The sequence below is a fragment of the Protopterus annectens genome, chromosome 7.part0, assembly GCF_019279795.1.
Source record: "Protopterus annectens isolate FY-2018-M chromosome 7.part0, PAN1.0, whole genome shotgun sequence".
In the NCBI taxonomy this organism is placed as follows: Eukaryota; Metazoa; Chordata; order Ceratodontiformes; family Protopteridae; genus Protopterus; species Protopterus annectens.
This window is the reverse complement of record NC_056739.1, coordinates 518,700,497-518,713,221: the sequence shown is the minus strand read 5'-3', so window position 1 is coordinate 518,713,221 and position 12,725 is coordinate 518,700,497. Positions and strand designations below refer to the sequence as shown.

General features: G+C 38.3%; 1 protein-coding gene across 1 annotated transcript in view; it reads right to left on the bottom strand.

Annotated features, from left to right (window-relative positions):
- Nucleotides 1-12,725, bottom strand: part of LAMB3 (laminin subunit beta 3) — a 366,988-nt gene that overhangs the window by 83,173 nt on the left and 271,090 nt on the right. Inside the window, exon 16 of the mRNA XM_044077133.1 lies at nucleotides 5,893-6,098. Within this exon, the coding sequence (XP_043933068.1) occupies nucleotides 5,893-6,098 (206 nt within the window). The remainder of the gene's footprint in view (nucleotides 1-5,892; nucleotides 6,099-12,725) is intronic.

The window sequence follows — 12,725 nt, the reverse complement described above, 5'->3', positions numbered from 1 at the left end:
ATAGCTGTAACTACAGCAGAGCTAGTAAGGGAGATGGCTAGAAAGGTGCTTGGTATCACATCGGGACAGAGGAAGGACGACAAGGCGACATGGTGGTGGAATGAGGAAGTACAGGAGAGTATACAGAGAAAGAGGTTGGCAAAAAAGAAGTGGGATTGTCAAAGAGATGAAGAAAGTAGACAGGAGTATAAGGAGATGAGGTGCATGGCAAAGAGAGAGGTGGCGAAGGCTAAGGATAAGGTGTATGAAGACTTGTATGAAAGGTTGGACACTAAGGAGGGAGAAAAGGACCTGTACTGATTGGCTAGACAGAGGGACCGAGCTAGGAAAGATGTGCAGCAGGTAAAGGTGATAAAGGATAATGAAGGAACCATACTCACAAGTGAGGAGAGTGTGTTGAGGAGATGGAAAGAGTACTGTGAGGGGTTGATGAATGAAGAGAATGAGAGGGAGAGAAGGTTGGATGATGTGGGGATAGTGAATCATGAAGTACAATGGATTAGCAAGGAGGAAGTAAGGATAGCTATGAAGAGGATGAGCTGTTGGTCCAGATGACATACCTGTGGAAGCATGGAGGTGTTTAGGTGAAATGGCAGTGGAGTTTTTAACCAGATTGTTTAATGAAATCTTGGAAAGTGAGAGGATGCCTGAGAAATGGAGAAACAGTGTTTTGGTACTGATTTTTAAGAATAAGGGTGATGTGCAGAGCTGTAGTAACTACAGAGGGATTAAAGTGATCAGTCAAAGCATGACGTTATGGGAAAGAGTAGTGGAAGCCAGGTTAAGAAGGGACATGATGATTAGTGATCAGCAGTATGGTTTCATGCTGGGAAAGAGCACTACAGATGCAATGTTTGCTCTGAGAGGGTTGATGGAGAAGTACAGAGAAGGTCAGAAGGAGTTGCATTGTGTTTTTGGAGACTTAAAGAAAGCATATGACAGGGTGCTTAGAGAAGAGTTGTGGTATTGTATGAGGAAGTTGTGAGTGTCAGAGAAGTATGTAAGAGTGGTACAGGATATGTACGAGGGTAGTGTGACAGTGGTGAGGTCTGCGGTGGGAGTGACGGATGCGTTTAAGGTGGAGGTGGGGTTACATCAAGGATCAGCTCTGAGCCCTTTCTTATTTGCAATTGTGATGGACAGGTTGACAGACGAGATCAGACAGAAGTCCCCGTGGACTATGATGTTTGCAGATGACATTGTGATCTGTAGTGAGAGTAGGGAACAGGTGGAGGAGACCCTGGAGAGATGGAGATATGCTCTAGAGAGAAGAGGAATGAAGGTCAGCAGGACTAAGACAGAATATATGTGTGTGAATGAGAGGGAGGATAGAGGAATGGTGAGGATGCAAGGAGTAGAGATGGAGAAGGTGGATGAGTTTAAATACTTGGGATTAATAGTTCAGAGTAACGGTGAGTGTGGAAGAGAGGTGAAGAAGAGAGTACTGGCAGGATGGTGTGGGTGGAGAAGAGTGTCAGGAGTGATTTGTGATAGACGAGTACCTGTAAGAGTGAAAGGGAAGATCTACAAGAGGGTAGTGAGACCAGCTGTATTATATGGGTTGGAGACAGTGGCATTGACAAAAAGGCAGGAATTTGAGCTGGATGTGGCAGAGTTAAAGATGTTAAGATTTGCACTGGGTGTGACGAGTGTGGACAGGATTAGGAATAAGTATATTAGAGGGTCAGCCCAGGTTGGAAGGTTTGGAGACAAAGCCAGAGAGGCAAGATTACGTTGGTTTAGACATGTGCTGAGGAGGGATGCGGAGTATATTGGGAAAAAAAATGCTAAGGATGAAGCTACCAGGTAACAGGAAAAGAGGAAGGCCTAAGATAAGGTTTATGGATGTGGTGAGAGAGGACATGCAGGTGGTTGGTGTGACAGAGCAAGATGCAGAGGACAGGAAGAAATGGAAACAGATGATCCGCTGTGGCGACCCCTAACGGGAACAGCCGAAAGAAGATGATGATGATGATGATGTATTTTATTAGTATTTGTTCAACTTGTTAGAGCTAGTGCTTGACAAACATACTTTTAATATTTATCTGTTGTTTAAATAGTTACACATATGGATCCCATGCTTGCACTCAGCATTTTAAATTACTTATTAGAAATGTTATTCGTTAAGGTAAGGTGATTTTAAATAATGATATCAGTATTTGTGATTACAGTGAAGAGATGGCATATTATATGAAAAATGCATCATACTATGTAAACATGAAATTAAATTTATATATAACTAGAAGTACATTGATAAGTGGAAGAAGCTTGTATCATATGTGCGGTAGCTTATAATATAGGAACTGCTAAAGAAATGGCAAATAATTTGATAGGTCAGAACTGAAGAATTACTGAAAAATTAAGACCACACCATATCAATGTGTTTCATCAATCTGTCTGTGTATAATGTTGACTAATTCTTACTAAGATTATTTAAAAATCTCTGTTTAGTGAATATTTATAGAGATCCAATCCAGTACTCACATAATGTGCACATAAATCTTTTGTTCAAAATTGAACTGGATTGTGCAAAGACAATTGCATCGAATGCTAACATTATTGTTCTCTTCAGAAGATAAATAAAGGTGATATTTTTAAAAAATGTTGCAAGGAAAATTAAATTACCACTTCTAGACATTTTAGGAAATGTATTGAGATGAAATGCTAGATTAAGTAGCTTTTAAAGTAATGTTGCAGTGAGGAATTAGTTGTAGCACTGTGTGTTCTTAATCAAAGATGTAGAAGTAGCAAAGACTGGAATGACATGAGATGTAATATATAGGTTCGTAAGTTCATACTAAACTAACTGACCTTGTGAGCCATTTTAAGTTTAGCCAATTACCCCAAGCGAGAATCAATCTTTGCACCTTGTGTCTGATTAAGCCAACCTCCCACCCTATTATATGGACAACACAGGCAATGAATGTGGGAAAAATGGCTGCAGCTACCAAATGGTGGCTTTAAAAATGTCAACTTAATTTATCCATTTTATTGAGATGAAAGTCTCATTATAGTGCATATAAAAGAAATCGTTCAGATTTATAGAAAAATGTTTACTAATGCACTAAACAAAAATCCCAAAAGTAAATCATAATTCTGAGTGCTGCAATTGCAAGTGAAATGAAAGAAGAGCTTCAAAAATATGGTACAGCATTATAATGTCACCTTATGTGGACACAGAGCACATTGTAGGTTTAGCCAAAAAAAAAAGAAAACCACTCAATATTTCTGCCTCCATCAAGCCCCTTTGGGATTATGAAAAAAGTAAATATTTTTATTTGCTTATTTTTCAATAATTACTTACAGTACTGTCTGGGACATTAAAACAAAGGAGAACACATATAATGTGATAAATGTGGCCTACTCTGATGGTGTGTAGAAATAAGGTTCATAGGTTAGTACTAAGCTAACTGCCCTTGCTAGCTATTTTAAGCCTAGCCAATTATCCCGTGTGAGACTCAAACCCTACACCTTATGTTTGTAAGGCAAACACCTTAACCATTAGGCCACCCTCCCAACAATAAGCCATGACTATCGCACAGGCAACCCAAGTTCAAATACCAGTTTGTAGACAGTTAATGGTGTAGGAAGGGTGAATGGTTGAAGCATCCAGGAGTGGTTGGATGGAGATGTGCACACTCATGTTGCCTGATTTCCCTGGTAGGGAATGTAGAAACAATGCATGATGTATTCTGAGGATAGGTGAGGGTATTTTGTTAATGTTAACACCTTACTCAGAAGTATTACTGGGCATGCATAGGGACAGGTAGAAAATAGGTAAAGCACTCCCATGGCAGCAGTAAGAATTTACTTCACGGTCCCTCAATCTCCATGCTGGCCCTAATTCCTAATTGGTGCAAGTTCAGGTAGGTGGGAGGGAGCAATAGCCCAAGGATTGAGCAGGAGCTCTGGGAGCCAGCTAATGGGTAGATGTAAGGAAACCAAAAACAGATAAAAAAGATAATATAATGTAAAAAATACATATAGCTCTTTTTAATAGTATATTTTATTTTTAAGCATGGAGGATAACCACTCACACAACAATGTTTACCATGCAATCTTTCTTTGAGAAATGTATATGAATTATTGTGATCTTAAAACTGACACTTAAAGAGGTCATAACTTTTAGTGCACACTTAAAGAAAATTCATTCACAATTCACAGCTTGAAGTTATAGGAAAGAGTAGTGGAAGCTAGGTTAAGAAGAGAGGTGATGATTAGTGATCAGCAGTATGGTTTCATGCCGGGAAAGAGCACTACAGATGTGATGTTTGCTCTGACAGTATTGATGGTGAAATGTAGAGAAGGTCAGAAGGAGTTGCATTGTGTCTTTGTGGACTTAGAGAAAGCTTATGACAGGGTGCCTAGAGAGAAGTTGTGGTATTACATGAGGAAGTCGGGAGTGGCAGAGAAATATGTAAGAGTGGTACAGGATATGTACGAGGGTAGTGTGACAGTGGTGAGGTCTGCAGTGGGAATAACAGATGCATTTAAGGTGGAGGTGGGATTACATCAAGGATCAGCTCTGAGCCCTTTCTTATTTGCAATGGTGATGGACAGGTTGACAGACAAGATCAGACAGGAGTCCCCATGGACTATGATCTTTGCAGATGACATTGTGATCTGTAGTGAGAGTAGGGACCAGGTTGAGGAGACCCTGGAGAGGTGGAGATATGCTCTAGAGAGGGGAGGAATGAAGGTCAGCAATTCTAAGACAGAATATATATGTGTGAATGAGAGGGAGGATAGAGGAATGGTGAGGATGCAGGAAGTAGAGTTGGTGAAGGTGGATGAGTTTAAGTACTTGGGATCAACAGTTCAGAGTAATGGTGAGTATGGAAGAGAGGTGAAGAAGAGAGTACAAGCAGGGTGGAATGGGTGGAGAAGAGTGTCAGGAGTGATATGTGATAGACGGGTATCAGTAAGAGTAAAAGGGAATGTCTACAAGAGGGTAGTCAGACAGACCAGCTATGTTATATGGGTTGGAGACGGTGGCATTGACAAAAAAGCAGGAGTCAGAGCTGGACGTGGCAGAATTAAAGATGTTAAGATTTGCACTGGGTGTGATGAGGATGGACAGGATTAGAAATCAGTATATTAGAGGGTCAGCTCAGGTTGGACGGTTTGGAGAGAAAGCTAGAGAGGCGGGATTGCATTGGTTTGGACATGTGTTGAAGAGGGATGCTTGGTATATTGGGTAAAGGATGCTAAGGATGGAGCTGGCAAGTAAGAGGAAAAGAAGAAGGCCTAAGGTAAGGCTTATGGATGTGCTGAGAGAGGACATGCAGGTGGTTGGAGTGACAGAGCAAGATGCAGAGGACAGGAAGAAATGGAAACAGATTTTCTGCTGTGGTGTCCCCTCCCGTGAACAGGCGAAAGAGAAGAAGAAGATTTTCTTTTGGTTGTTATACAGGTATTATTCTTTAATGAGCATGGAATGTGGCTATTTTATGTTCTGGTTTTAGGACAAATGAAGTAAGTAAGGAGATGCTTATTCTTCAAGTGTTTTTCCTTCATTCCTTTGTTTGTTTGTTTGTTTGCTTCTTTCTTTCTTTTTTTAATATGTACCTTTTATATAAAAATTACATAGCACTTTACAGTTTTCATTTGAGGCAGAAGTGTTTATTTTTTGGCGTAGCCATTGCTACTATAATTGACTCGCCTTTACCACACGACTTTTGGGTCCTAGTGCATGCTGTGTTATATCACAGCACTAATAAACTGTCCCACCTACACATACAGTCAGGGTGCAAAGCTACATAGCCTGTGCTGGAATGTATTACAGCACTGTGTACTGTCTAATTTAGTCCAATAACAAGCAGCATTCATTTCATAAGTCTAATTTGACAAAGATATAACCGGCATTATTATTACTGAGTTGCTGTTGCATACCTTCCTTATAGCTAAGTTCAGGTCAGGGTAGTTCATCTGGTTCTGCAGGCCATCTAGCTTTTCTTTATCACCATCGGGGCCATCTAACAGGTTCTGCGCATTCTGTCTCTGCTCACTTGATTCATAAACCAGCTGAGTGGCTTCATTAACGTGTCGCTTAGCATCACTGGAAGTCTGGTATGCAGATTCAATTGTAGCAAAAGCCGCTATAGAAGAAATAAAATAAAAGTGTATACAGATCATTAGGAATTTTGTTTCCCTGAATTTGCTCATTTTTCTTAAACAGATTAAGAGTTGCAACAAAAGTCTCATAATTCATTAGCAAACAACATTTAGTCCACAAAGTTAAACCATTTTCATTTGTATAATTACTTACTTACATTCAGTTATTAAGTAGACTAAAAACTAGGCAATGTACAAGAAATAAAAATAAATAACAAAAGTACACAATTTGCAGACAGAAAACAACAATAATTGATGTATTTCACATTCATTAGACCATTGTGCCCATTTTCACGCCAGCACTTGAATACTGTTAAAAGTGAGTAATTACTGATTGATTCAAAGTTATAAATCATGCAGTTGTGCTTTTTATAAATCCAGTCAGTTAGTATCTACATGTTTGAACACTGTACCCGGAGAATCAATTTCCTCAATAACCTTGAAGCTTTTCACCAAACCTATAAACCAATGAACCAGTCCTCTTATCTTAATAGTGTCCTAATCTGTAAGTTATATTCTATGCCCAAAACAGTTCATAATCTTTATTCTCCAGTTTAATAAAAAATTAATAATGTTTAATAATCTATGCCCACAGATTAAGCAGTTGATCCCACAATTGCCTGGGTAGATACCATTCAAAGAACATCTTGCTCAGTGGAGCAAATTATACTAGGAGTAACAGAATTCTGCATAATTGATTTACCATTTTATTATAAACATCTGATTAATTAAACTAGAATAAATGTACTAAAGTTTTGAATGCATATTTATTATTTATTTATTTATTTTTTTATTTTACATTTGTTTATCCATATAACTTAATGCGACTCAATCCCCAACATACAGTTTAGGAATAGAATCAGCTTAGTAACAATCATCTCAATGTGAATAAAATGACATACCTGAAATAAAATTTCTGGTATTGTTACAAAATAATATGGAACACTGCACTTGTACTAATTGCTTTCCCTTTTCACTTTGCACACAAATTGTGTTATACTGTGAAAATTGGCAGGCTCTAATTTACCTATTTCTGGACATGCTCAGATGTGTGAAATGACCGAGAGACAGGCAGGCATATGACACTTGATTTTGAAATGTGTGAAAGTCCGTCATGCAAAAGAAATATTTAAGCAAAAAGGAGGAATGTTATTCCCTTGGGATTCTTCCTTGTATCATGAAATTATGGTTAAAGGTAAAATTTAATCTCTAGCTGCAACTATGAGGATTTTGTGACTGTAAACATGTAATGGAAGAGACAATACTTTTCCTTAGTATAAAATGGAAGGCTACGCTAGTTAATAATACTGGATTTGCTTTCTCATCTTTTCGTCTCTCTCTCTGCCTATCAACTGGGTAGGACCCACCTCTACAAATATCACTTTTCAGAGATGTCCTAGTATCTATACGCATAATTGTCCAGTGCCTCTCCATGCATAAATCTCTGTGTTTTTTGTTTTTCAATTTGCTAATAATTACTGTATTTTTAAGGTCTACATTTTTTTTACAATGGTCAGTGAGATGAGAGCTTTACCAGGTCTCATTAACCAATTTTTTTTAGGATTCATGTGGTCTTTTGCAGTACTTTTCATGATCAGATCATGAATATTCTCCATAAGTTTCAAAATGGATGATGTTCCCAAAATTCATGGAAGAGTCCAGGTGACAGAGCCATTACTTTTCTACAATGTTCTGACATTTTTATATGTTTTATGGCAAATGTTTCTTCCCACTTTGAAAGTATTTATTAACATTATACAGATACATGTATTTAGTTGCAATTACTCAATGAAAAACCTTGAGAGTGGTGGGTGAGCCCTCACTTTAGTTATACTAGATGTGAATCTTTTTTTTATTTTGCCTATTTTTGTGTTTCTTACTATAAAACTTAATTATAACTATTTTATGTGGTCTTACTTTATAAGATTAAATCTATTATGCAATGTGGCAAGGAAGCTATGACCTTGTACTTCTATATTATTTGCTAATTTCTTATGCCAAAATTCTACTAAATTTTTTAAAAGATTGTTCTGTCAGCTATTTAAGATGGGGTTGCAGCAGATGAGTCTGTCACCCCCTCCCCGACAACTGAGAAATTTGTAAGTCCCTCAATAGCAATTTTAGATGTGCATGTGTTATATAAATAACATGATCGTTTTAAAGAATATGGCAGTTTTTCAGGACAGCATCCATGTGCTTTCACTCCATCTCCTCCTAGGAGGTTTGCTTCTGTATCTGTCCATCAAGGACTTTGGTCATTACTCTGTTGGCTTAACAGTACCAATGCAAAGGTAGTTGTGTAAATTGCAATGTCCAGTCACCCTCCTTCTTGTCTCTTACTAGAGTATCTCTCTTTTTGCATCCTACACTGTTCATTGTCCCAAATAAAAGTTTGCATTAGTTTCTTAATTTTAATAATGCTTTGAAAGGATCCTATACATGGTATGTAACTCAAAACACAAGAAATCAGCCATGAAAGTCATCTTTAGTGCAACAATTCTACCTGTTAATGAGAGTCTTAGCATCTGCCAAACATGCACCTAAATATTTTTTCCATAAGGGGCTGATATTGATTTTGCATTTTCTTACAGAAAAAACTGTATCCTAATATCTAGACACTTGGCTGAAGATGAACTCAATGCAGATTACCCATGAAAATTTCTATAACTTTTTCTATGTTTATGGGTAATACTTCTTCCTTGGCTATACTTAAATTAAGGTCTAAGTGGAAGACAAAGTGCTGAAGTATCTTTCTATACATTTGAAGATTATTTTTTGTGTTTTTGCTAATACCGAGCAGTCATTTGCAAACAGCAGGAAGTTTTCTTTCTGTGTCACTGTACTCCTACCTCCTTCCCTCCACCTTGATTTTCTGCAGTACTCTTATTAATATTTTGTAGTTGATAGGGAAGGAAAACAAGGGACATTCCAGCCAGTTAATCTGAAAGCCTCAGAGGTCCTGTCATTTGTTAGTAGTCTAGCTGATGCCTTAAAGCCTCAGAGGTCCTGTCATTTGTTAGTAGTCTAGCTGATGCCTTATTGTAGGGTATTTGTATTGATCTTTTCAACCCATTGAGTATGCATGCCTCCCATAAGTAAGACCAGCATTCTAAGTTAAACGCTTTTTCAAAATCTACAAAAAATGGTCATAGTCAGTTAAGGTGTGTCTGATTGGCTTGATTTAAAATTATTGGTACTGTCAAATAATCACTTGTGCTTCTCCCTGGTATAAATCCATGCTGTGCCAGACAGAGATAATCATTATTGGCACTCTCAGACAATTGCTTCTACTTCTTCCTGGTACAAATCCATGCTATTCCCAACAGAGATAAAGGAGGGCACTTTCCGCATTAATATGTTGGCTGGCACTCTGGCAAAATATTTTATAGCTATATTTAAAAATGAGACTGGACATGAGTTCTTTACTGCACCTTTGCCAGGTTTGGGAAAGACCTCAATGAAGAGGTAGAAGGTGAAATGCATTATCCCTTTTCTTGGATCTCTCCATATACTTCAGCCAGTACTGGTGCCAAAGTATTTCTTAAAAGATGAAAAAGTTATTGTACCAAGCCATCTGGTCCTGATGCTTTTCTTTTGAATTTATCTTTAATGGCTCTATTTAATAAACCTTCTGTTATTTTCATCTTTAACTTTTCTACTTGGTCACTGCCTAGTTTAGTTAGGACTACATAATTCAAAGTTATTCATGCCTAAGACTCCAACACAACTATCCAACTTTTTTCTAAGTCCAAATGTTTTGAATGTTTTGATAATATTGCTCTGGTCCCTAACCACTTTCCCACTATCTAAATTAAATGATACAGTTGTATTCGTCTCCCTTTGCTTACATTTCTGCAGTCCAATTTTCCTCTGAGCCCAGCTTCTTGCAGCAGTTTGTTATAAGAATTAATTTGCTAGTTTTCACTTGAGAAGACCCCAAGCTGCATCAGGCTGTTCAATCTAGTCTTTTAGTATTGTGGTCATATCATAGGGTTGGTATATTGGTCTCTTTTTCTTTAATTTGCGTATCTCTAATCCGTTTAAAGTTTTAGCCAGCTGTCTCACATATATCATTCATTATAAAAAAAACTTTCCTTCTTTTGCAGTCCACAGCAAGAGTTTTTCATCTCAAAAGTTAAAATAAATAACAGTTTGTTGTGATTTGGATACTTAAATGGACTAAATGCATGGTACACCAACTTTGTCTGAAAAAAATGATAGTTCAGCATCAACCCAGAAGATTTGGTAAGTCCAGTTGTGGGTATTTTATTAAATGTGGCCCTTCAGTATTGTCTTGCAGCTATATTAAGTTAAGATTAAAGAATCTTTGTCTATTTTCCCAATCCTTTATTGTGCTTTCTAGTGCCTGTATTCTGTCTATAAAATGTATGTTCACATCTTGGTATTATCTCCACATCCCATTCAGTCAAAAAGAGCATTTCTGATTGAAAATGTTATGAAAAAAGTTTAGTTTTTTGTCTTAAAAGTGCTATTAAAGTACTATTAAATATAATGCGCAGGTTGTGATAAACCCACATTTGCACACACACACACACACACACACACACACACACACACACACACACACACACACACACACACACACACACATAAACCAGCGCACACAGACACAAAAACGTGCACACACCGAAGTCTTACATATAGTTTATCCTTCATCCTAGTGCAATGCAAACTTAGAAACTCTGCATAACACAGGAGTACAAAATGTACATTTTTACCCTATAAATGTTGTGTTTTCCCTCCCAAACAGACAGATTATGTTGTGTACCTGCAATAGTTCCATAGGAGGCCTTTTGTGCTGATGAAGTTGACAGAATTTATGAACCCTGAAGAAATTCTGCATTCTTCAATAAGTTTATTATTCCATGGTAACCATTATCTGTGTATAGTCCCATATTACACCAAAGACAGGGCAGCTATCTAACATGCGAGTATCATAGGGTCAGAAAAAAGCTCGGGTCATTGTTTAGTTAGTTAAAGAGGTGAGAAGTGAGCATCAGAGTATTACTTATCTTGATGGGGAGATGTACTATGTCATCCTCGCACACCACTCTCCCATGGCAGGTGCCCCCTGGTAAGGCTGCGCTGCAGTTTGCATGCAAACAAAAAGCAGCATGTGCAGAACGTTTTGTGCAGTGCATGAAACAGTGCTGCATCTCAGGCAACAAAGCAGACACTGCGCTGACACGCCCACTATGTATTCAAACAGGATGAATGAATAATCTAGAAAGCCTTCTGCTCCTGCCAGGATCATTTTCTAATGCATTTCAAGTCAGATTTGGAATCAGTTTGATCTATCAACAACCATTTCAGTGAATGCTAAAATGAAATAAACTTGCTGAAACCACATTCAGTGAATATCAAAGTATTTTTATGGGAGACAGATTCTCTCCATTCCACATCTGGTAAGGCATCACACCTCCTAAATGTATATGTATATGAATATATATATATATATATACACACATACACACCTAATCAGAGGTGAACATAATACAACAGTGGAGAAAAGATATACCCTCATAGTCACTGAAAATTGTTTTAACAAGGCTACCCCAGTCTATTTGCAGTTGTCAAGATATCTATTGAAAGGCTGATAATGCTCACCTCAGCATTTCAAGAGTTGTCATGAATTCTGCTTCACAGAAGTCATGGCAGGGCCACAGTGGTGCAGCGGTTAGCATTGTTGCCTCACAGCAAGAGGTTCTCCCGTTCGATTCTCGGCTGGAGTGCCTTCTGTGTGGAGTCTTGCATGTCCTCCCTGCGGTCAAATGACATCTAAAGACATGCAGGTAGGTGTGTACATGAATGGGTGTGCCTTCCTTGAAGGTTGGGCGTTGGGCTGGCAACTCAGCACCGTAAAAATCAACTTCCAGTCTCTAGCGGATCAGAGTTCTGCTGTGGCAACCCCTAACTGGGAAAAGCTGAATGTTTACAGAAGTCATGGTAGCAATGTGGGGGAGGGAATTAAGAAATTGAAAGTGACAGTCAATGTGCTTGTAGGAGCTACCAGTAAAGCAGTACAATTCTACATTTTAAAAAAATTCTTCTTCCCAAGCTTTTTGTAATATGTCATGTCTGTATTTATGTAACAACTTTCAGTTTTGTGAGCAAGCAACCTTAACTGAGTAACCGATACAGATGGCATGAATGATTGAAGGATGCTCATTACTATTTCAGAAAATAAAATAATGTTGTATTCATACTAGTGAAAGCTCATTAACATTAATGAGTCAAGAAAAAGAAAATGTGCCTTTGTTTTTCTGGGCATGCAGGGCACCTCTGATGATGTACAGTGGCAAAGCTTCTTCTATCACACAGGTAGCTTGAATGTAATTTGGTACCTGTTGGAGCTGATGCAGGGGTGGACATAAATTTAAAGGCTTCATCTCTTCACCTCTGCTGGGGGGATGTGCCATGCACATACATGGGGTGCTTCCCCCAGCAGATACACAGTGGAGACTAAGATCACTGGAGAAAGCTAAGCAAGGTTTGCTGCAGCCCCCAAGAAGACTTCCCACATACAAATGCGTGACTTTCCTTGCAGGGGCTCATTGTATGTTTCTCTGCTTAGACCAGCAATGCATATG